The sequence below is a fragment of the Fulmarus glacialis genome, unplaced genomic scaffold (genome assembly GCF_000690835.1).
Source record: "Fulmarus glacialis isolate BGI_N327 unplaced genomic scaffold, ASM69083v1 scaffold34574, whole genome shotgun sequence".
Lineage (NCBI taxonomy): Eukaryota > Metazoa > Chordata > Aves > Procellariiformes > Procellariidae > Fulmarus > Fulmarus glacialis.
In genome coordinates, this window is record NW_009210475.1 from 1 (window position 1) to 8,154 (window position 8,154).

An 8,154-nucleotide genomic window follows, 5' to 3' on the forward strand; every position below is an offset into this window, starting at 1 on the left:
ACTGGTCTCTGCCGACCTGAAACCATAAGCGGCTGCTGACCCACATCCACGCTGGGAGCGCCGTGGGGCACTACCTGCACCCACAGGAGGCAAGGGGGTCCCCCGCCCGGGGCGTCCCCCCGGATTGGCCACGGGCGGCTTTGCTGGGCAGCATCGGAGCCAGAGGAAAGCAGGCTGAGAGGGGGATTAGCTCTCTAGTGAGGGCGTAGTCGCCCCGAAGGAAGGAGCGGGGCCCAAGAGACTGCTCGACAGGTGCTGGATTCCTGCAGGCATCGCCCCGTGCCCTGCTGACAGCCCGTGCCCACCATGGAGCAAAGAGCCAGCAGGACCATCTAACCAGGCGCCCTCGCGCAGAGCCGGGAAGTGCCAGCGGGAGGGAGAAGGGAGCGCTGCGGACAGGTCCGCTTGGCCCTCGGAGGCTCAGCCCGCGCTCAGGAGGTCATCGCTTCGTTGCGCAGGTCAGTGGCGCGAAGGGATGCTTGCATCCTGGCACCGGCTGCTGACGGGACAGCTCGTCCCAGGCCTGCACTTGTTTAATTCTCTAACGAATGCTTTCCCAGGGTGTTGTCTGTGGGCTGGGGAGGCTGATGGCATGAATTGTGGCCCTTGTATTTAACAAACAGACTCCCCCTACCCCATCCGTACTGTGTGGAGGCACGAGGAGCCATCCTAGCATTTATATGGACCCTTCTGGGTGCAGCTTGCCTGGCACAGCAGGGCTTTGCTGGGCATTGTCCAGCACCGACTGCTCTGTCCTCTGTGTGCATCCAGGGACTGGCAGCCATGGCTGAACCTGCTGCAGCCTTCGGCCTCTCATCCTGGGCTGGTGACTTCTGGCATCGGCGCAAGTCTTGTCCTGGCACCCACCTGCAGCTAGCTCTGCGGCAGTGCCTGCTCTGGCCCACCTGCGTGTGATGCACGGGGAAGGGCAGGTGCCCATGCTGATGAGCTTTTAGGTGTATGTGAACATACCCATGGTATTTTTACCTGTGAATAAAGCTCCTTAACTGAGGAGAAAATAATAGCAAGCTGTAGAGCATGCAAAGGCAGGTGCAGGGTACACGCTGTGACCACCCTGTGCAGCCGTGAGCAGAAGAGCCAGCATATGTGCCATGGTGTTAGGAACAAGGCAGGTCTGAACTGCCTGGCTCAGAGCTAGGATAAATCTCCAGCAGAGCTACGCTATAGCATATTGGCTTTGGAGGCATCTCCACAGGTGAGCTACTCTGGTGCACCTCATCTTTTTCAGCCAACATCTAGCTGCAGGCAGGTAAAAGTCCCTTCATGCCTTGCTGTACTGTTGAGTAGCACTGAGCAAGTGGCTCCTGCAGAGGTACCCATCCAGCTCCAAACTCAGAGAGTACTAATGGATGTTTGTCTAATGTGCGCTTTAAAATCAGTTGACTCATCGTTCACAGGCAATGCAGAAATCTCTGAAGAGCATGCCACAGATGGACAAATATTTTCTTGCTAGGAAGTCGGGGGGAAAAAAAAGATGAATGGTTTGATTGGTTCATTTGGTTTGTGGTGCAGGACGAGATCAAGAGCGAGGCTGGGAGAGGGGCTTGGATAAAAAGGCTCAGGTGTTTGGTGTCAGTCACTCTTATTCGAGGTAGCTATGTGCAGCAGATGGTGCAGTGGTGAAGCACTAGCACCGATTGAGAAATCGTTGCGCTTTTGCAGCAGGTCATCTTTTGTACAGCTGTACCTAGCTTGTCAGTCAGGTGGAGCTGGGAGAGGAGCAGCAGGTGGGTAATGGCAGAAGCTGAGCGAGACTGTTCAGTCTGGCTGTCCTGGTGCCAGTGACCCAGATGACACCAGAAAGGGTGTGAGGGGGAAGGTATGGGTGTCTGGAGAGTGTGTAATGAATATTTTCTTCCTTGCAATGATTCTTTGCCTTGAAAATGTCTTTATAGCACCCTATTCTCAGTTCATGCCTCTGCCCCTTGCCACGGTCCCTGAGACCTGGGCTGGAGGGGAGAGACTGGAGTAGCCTGCGTTGGCCCCTGTGTTCAGCCCGAGAGTTGTTAGGATATGGCCATCCATAAGAAGAGCTGCCCAATCCACACTCAGAGCCAGATCCTGCTCCCTTTTTTCATGGCTGATAGGATCCTGAAAGTTTGGGGATCTCTGCTGCAGGGACCCGCGGTGGTGGCAGATGCCTGGGTGCTGCCATGAACAAACCCTCAAGTGTTTTCAGGAGCAATGGTTCCCCGGGGAGGGGAAGGTGGGAGACCACTGTGGGTGGCTGGTGACTCTGATTCCACCCTTCCCTCCACAAGTCAACATTGGCTCAGGCACCTGACTAAAACCAACCAGCCAAGACCATTTTGTGCCTCCTCACATCGATGCACTGTGGGTGCAGGTGCCATGTTCTTTGCGGAGGGGTCCAGAACTGGCCTAGTTGCATTGTCTTACAAGTCCCTTCTCCAGTATCCCCTAAACTATGGTTTCAGACCCCTCTCAGAGCACTTCTCAGTCCTGTTTCCAGCCGTGTCTCTGCATGCTGAACCTCCTGCAGCCTGAGAAAGACCAGTCACTCTCCTTTTCTGCAAGATTCAGGGGTGTCACAGTGTAGGACCACCTCTTGCCAAGCAAGGGCCCTTTACCTGGATTATGCCCCAGCCTCTGCCATCCATGCTTTTCCCTAAAGGATTTGCACTTGTTTAGCCTGCAGAGCAACAGCAGTGCTACGGGAATCAGGGCAAGTCGTCCCCATTGCCTTGAGAAACGCACCCAGATCCATAGCCCTGTGTGTACCACCTCTCTCCTTGTCCCCTCGGCAGTCTCCAGTCAGCACGTGACTGCTGGCATTTCCCACGACTGCCAGTGCCAAGGGATGGGGACATTGTCGCCACCTCGTAGTCCTTCAGCCAAGAGAGCTGGGAGGAGAGAGGACCCACGTTGGGGTGTATTGCCAGCAGGATGGTGATAGGGCAAACTGGATCCAGCAAAGCCCAGCTCAGGCATGGAGAAAGCCCACCTGCTTTCTAACACCTGTCTGGTGCTACTTAGGAGCATCTATAATCAAAGGCCAGTGAATTTTTTGCATACAAAATGTGTGTAAATAAGCCTGGCTGAGCAAGAAACTGAGGCGAGTGGTGCTGGAAAGAGGTATGGCAGAGACCTGGTGCCTAGGGGAGAAATGAGAAAAACATACCCACAGCAGCCAACTGGAGCAAAATTCCTGGGCAGCTTAACAGCCCCGAGAGCGACTCACAAGACATCCCCTCTAATTCCCTCCTTCTCCCCATTAGGCTTTGTTCCGGACCCTCCATGTAGGTACAAAGCCCTAATCTCTCTGGCATGCAAATAACCATTGCCACCGGTTTGCCCGTGCTCTCCCCCTTCACCCATTTCCTAAATCTGGCCCCTCACGACAGGGAAGGGAGGGTGAGGGAGAAGACTGTGCACAGAGGCCTCCTGGAGGAAAGCACAGCAGGGTTAACAGACCTCCTGTGTCCCACTGCTGGAGGCATCTGGAGCAGGGCAGGTCCTGGAAGGCTCCCAGCTGGAGCAGACCGGGAGGGGAGAGGCTCAAAGAAAGATCTTGGGAGCTGAGTGGGGTTCGTGTTGCTGGCTCTCACCTTGCACCAGCCTGCAGGCAAGGCTGGATATGGAGCAAGTGGGGTGCTGCAGATCCTGATGCCCCACCACATCAGATACAGCTCTCCAGTCTCAGCTGGGAGCTATGACCCTGCTTGGCTGTGTCTGACCAGGGGTTACAGAGCTGTGGGCTGCCCTGAGCTCAGGGAGACCTTCCCACCTCTGCCCAGCTGTGGCTTGACCTTGCACCCTGAAGCAATCCTGCTTTGCCTGGCAGGATGATGGTGCAGGGAGATGATGTGGTCCCCCAGTGAGGCTCTTGGAGTTTGGAGATGGTGGGCATGGAAAGAAACCTTGTAGTAAATGTTTGTCTGCTCTTCTCTTCTTGCAGTGTCTGGAGACTTCTCTCTCTCTCTCTCTGTTGCCCTACCTCGTCCTGGTCTGCCTTTCCCCTCCCAGGCTAGACGATGGGGAGGGCTGACCCAGAGGAAGGGCAGCTCCCAGCTCCCGTGAAGCCCCCAGATGGTGGCTGGGGCTGGATCGTGCTCCTTGGCTGCTTTGTGATCACCGGCTTCTCCTATGCCTTCCCGAAAGCCGTCAGTGTCTACTTCAAGGAGCTCATGAAAGATTTCCACGTGGGCTACAGTGACACAGCCTGGATCTCCTCCATCATGCTGGCCATGCTCTACGGGACAGGTGATGCTTGGATACGCTTCCTCCTCCCCAACTTGTGCCTTCCGCTGCCCTGCTACGGGCCCAGACCGTCCCCATGGGCTTTTCTCATGCTCACTGGCCCGGTCATGAATCAACATGCAGAATACAATTGTCCCACCACTTCTCTTCTAGAAGTGTGCTGCATTTCATGTCCCTGTTTGCTCTGCCCCAGAAGACCTCAGGTGTCACCCCACCTGCCTCTCAGACAGTTGACACGGGGTTTGCTGCCATTGCTGAAGTGCTGCCCCTATGACACCAAGCCCCTCTTGCTCCCAGGGAATCGGGGGCTGAAGACAGGGCAAAGCAGAGGTCTCCACACCGCAGCCTCTCTCCCTTGGCCAGGCCCAACGGATGTGTATCTAAGCAACCAAGAACCATCAAGGCCAAGAAATGGCCTCAAGTTGCACCAAGGGAGGTTTAGATTGGACATTAGGAAAAATTTCTTTACTGAAAGAGTGGTCAGGCCTTGGAACAGGCTGCCCAGGGAAGTGGTAGAGTCACCATCCCTGGAAGTATTTAAAAGACGTGTAGATGAGGTGCTCAGGGACATGGTTTAGTGGGCATGGTGGTGGTGGGTTGATGGTTGGACTCGATGATCTTAGAGGTCTTTTCCAACCTTAATGATTCTATGATTCTACGATTATTAGAGTTTCATCTTCCCCAAGTGCCCTGCTTGGGCTGGCTGCCCCTTCCCAGTTGTCCTGTCTCCTTCTGGTCTCCTACTCTGTCTCCTCTGCTTCCTCCCAGGACCAGTGTGCAGCATCATGGTGAATCAGTTCGGCTGCCGGCCCGTGATGCTCATCGGCGGGCTGCTAGCTTCCTCTGGGATGATCCTGGCATCTTTTACCACCAATATCATTGAGCTTTATCTGACAGCTGGCGTGCTGACGGGTGAGAGTCCCAGGAGTTGGAGTGGTGGGGCACAGACTTACCTGGGGAAGAGCCAAGACCATGTTGTATCTCCCTTTAGCATTGCCATGTCTAGCATCAGGTCTCCCCTCACCTATTCGCACCTGCTCACAGAAAGTATCTAGTCCTGAACGTTGCACCTGTGGGAGATGCATCTGCTGGATTTAAACAGGCAGGGCCAGTGGTTGAGGGGAGAAGGGCAGAAGAAACATAAGTGATGCTCAGTGGTCATAGCAACTGGAGTGGCATCAGTATACAGTGGTAGGTCTAAACATGGCCACAGTTACCTGATTCAAATACACTTCAGGTAGCTGTTTTAGCCCATCTTCTCCATGTGCAAGCCACCAACATGAAGGAGCAGAGGCTTGTGAGGAACACATCATGGGACTTCAGGACTAGGATAGTCTGAGGGGAGTTTTCAGGTTGTTGCAAACCATGTCTCATGTTCTTGCACTCCCTGACTCTCTCCTGGCTCTCACCCTCATGCAGGTCTGGGTATGGCGTTGAATTTCCAGCCCTCACTGATCATGCTGGGCACCTACTTTGACAAGCGTCGGCCTCTTGCCAATGGACTGGCAGCCGCTGGGAGCCCTGTCTTCCTTTCCTCCCTCTCTCCACTGGGGCAAGTGCTGCTGGAGAAGTTTGGTTGGCGAGGAGGGTTCCTTATCATGGGGGGCCTTCTGCTTAACTGCTGCACTTGTGGGGCAGTCATGAGACCCCTGGATATGGGCATGAAGCGGAAGATGGAGAAAGCTCAGGACAAATACGAAGCCAAGGAGATGCTGCCCATAGGAGGGAAATCAGAGGAGGGAATCAGCACCACTGATGGAACCAAGAAAGCCAAGAAAGCTAAGAAGAAGCCCAAGAAAGGAAAGAAGCTTCTGGATTTTAGTATCTTTTCCAACCGAGGGTTTATCATTTACACTATTTCAAAGTTCATCCTGGTCTTGGGTCTCTTCGTGCCCCCCATATTGCTGGTCAACTATGCCAAGGACACAGGTGTACCAGACACAGAGGCTGCATTCTTGCTCTCCATCATTGGTTTCATAGACATCTTTGCCCGCCCAGCCTGCGGCATGGTGGCAGGGCTGAAGTGGGTCCGCCCTCATGTGGCGTACCTGTTCAGCTTCTCTATGCTCTTCAATGGCTTGACAGACATCTGCAGTGCCAGGGCTAGCAATTACACAGGGCTGGTCATCTTCTGCGTCTTTTTTGGCATCTCCTACGGCATGGTGGGGGCACTGCAGTTCGAGGTGCTGATGGCCATTGTTGGGTCTCAGAAGTTCTCCAGTGCCATCGGGCTGGTCCTACTTATTGAGGCTTTCGCTGTGCTCATCGGTCCACCCTCTGCAGGTAGGTCTCTTGCTGCAAAACACAGGTGATTCATTTGGCTGCCATTCCACAGTGTTGCAGGTATTGGGCATGGGCACGGTACTTGAAGACTGACCCTATTTCTTGACTTCAGATTTCCTCTGGAAGCTGAGATCTGAAGCGAGAACTCCTAGTCTCACTCTATGCATCACAACACTGAATCTGGGCAGGGGCAGAAGGTGGCAAGTGATATTTCTCTCTCTGCTCAGAGACCTGAGCGATGGCAGGCATATAGAGCTATCCAGAATGGCATGACTTCCAGCGTTCCTCAGTCCTGATCAGTGGCACTTCCCTCTCTTTCATGCTGGGATCCAGGTCTCTGCCTTCACTGTGAATGTTGCATAAAATCATGTTATGGGTAGGGTCAGGCACATGCTGCAGGCAAACCTTTGAGTGTCTTCAGTAGGACAAGGTGAGGGTCTTTCAAGTTCTCCTTGGTGTCCATGGCCTTTTGATGGGTGCTGTAGGTAATGATCTCAATTTGTGTTGGTCCCAATCCCAAGGCACAGGTGTTCTGGTGCCAATCAAGTCAGAACAGTTTGTCAGCCACCTGAGGCATTTGCTGTTACTTTTTTTTTAAGAGGATTAAGACACTCACAGCTTTTCAGCCAGTCTAGTCTAGGCCACAGTCCCTGGTAAGCTCCATGCCCCACAAACAGCCTATAAACAGGCTGTTGAATGGAGAGAGACCCTTCACCCAAGAGGTTGGTGTAGGTTATTGTTAAGTGTCTGATCAGGTCTGAGAAAGCCAAATCATGCCAAAGGCTTGTTTCCAAATGAAGTGCAGTTCCCTGCATGTGGAATTTGTAAAGAAGGGTCAGGGACAGACCATGGGCAAATCCCCGGGCAGGAACCACTCCGTTGCTTCCTGCACTCCCTTCCCTCAGCTGCAACACCTGGGCTAAAGCCCATCACTGAAGGCCTCTGTGTGAATGATCTTTTCCCCAGCACATACCACCAGTTATGAGCAAAACCCGCCCTCAGCAACTCCACCCATCTCTCAGGTAAGAAGTGGTGGCCTAGAGAAGACCCTCTTGATGCTAACAATAATTCATGTCCCATCTTACAAACCGTGGGGCAGTCGGCAGTCCCAGGTCAGGGAGGGTCAAGAAATATGTGTCTTGGAGGCAGCTGCGGAGAGATCGTGGTGGGGGGGAGAGGGGGATTTAGCAGCACCTTGCTCCAAGGAGCAAGGCACACCAGTTGGTGGTGATGGGGGACATCCCTTAGCCCTCCTGCCTCAGCTCAGCTGTGCCTTGGTACTGTGCGCACGCACAATGGGACGCAGACGGTGCAGGATCACCGAAGAACGGCGTTGGGGGGAGCCAAGTCGTGGTTCCCACCTTCCCCCCAGGGGGATCCGCTGCTGCAGGACCCCCCTGGTACGGGAAGCTTGAGTGTGCTGGCAAACCCGGCAGCTCGGACTCGGGGGAGCAGTGCTCGGCTGGAAGAAGGGGATTGAACAAAGTGGCTTTGTTTGGTGTAATCCTCCTGAGCTGCTTCCCGCTCTGTGGGGCTGCGGGGGTTTGGCACAGGATAAGCTGCACACACGCACACACGCGCGCGCGTGCACGCAGGCTCCTCGCTCGCCGTCCGGTTTGGGTGAACAGGGGC

The 8,154-nt window shown here is 54.4% G+C and overlaps 1 protein-coding gene across 1 annotated transcript; it reads left to right on the plus strand.

Moving 5' to 3' along the window:
* Positions 1-1,210: 1,210 nt before the first annotated feature.
* Positions 1,211-6,551, plus strand: LOC104071756 (monocarboxylate transporter 3). The gene is made up of 4 exons (XM_009577182.1): positions 1,211-1,270; positions 3,938-4,242; positions 5,008-5,151; positions 5,659-6,551. The coding sequence occupies exons 2-4, from the start codon at positions 4,014-4,016 to the stop codon at positions 6,549-6,551; spliced, it is 1,266 nt and encodes a 421-aa protein (XP_009575477.1). The 5' UTR covers positions 1,211-1,270; positions 3,938-4,013.
* Positions 6,552-8,154: the final 1,603 nt, after the last annotated feature.

Bases quoted from the DNA above. Each gene is read 5' to 3' on its own strand.
- LOC104071756 (XM_009577182.1), top strand. From the start codon at position 4,014: ATGGGGAGGGCTGACCCAGAGGAAGGGCAGCTCCCAGCTCCCGTGAAG. The intron at 4,243-5,007 runs GTGATGCTTGGA...GCTTCCTCCCAG, and splicing joins GGCCATGCTCTACGGGACAG to GACCAGTGTGCAGCATCATG. The intron at 5,152-5,658 runs GTGAGAGTCCCA...ACCCTCATGCAG, and splicing joins GACAGCTGGCGTGCTGACGG to GTCTGGGTATGGCGTTGAAT.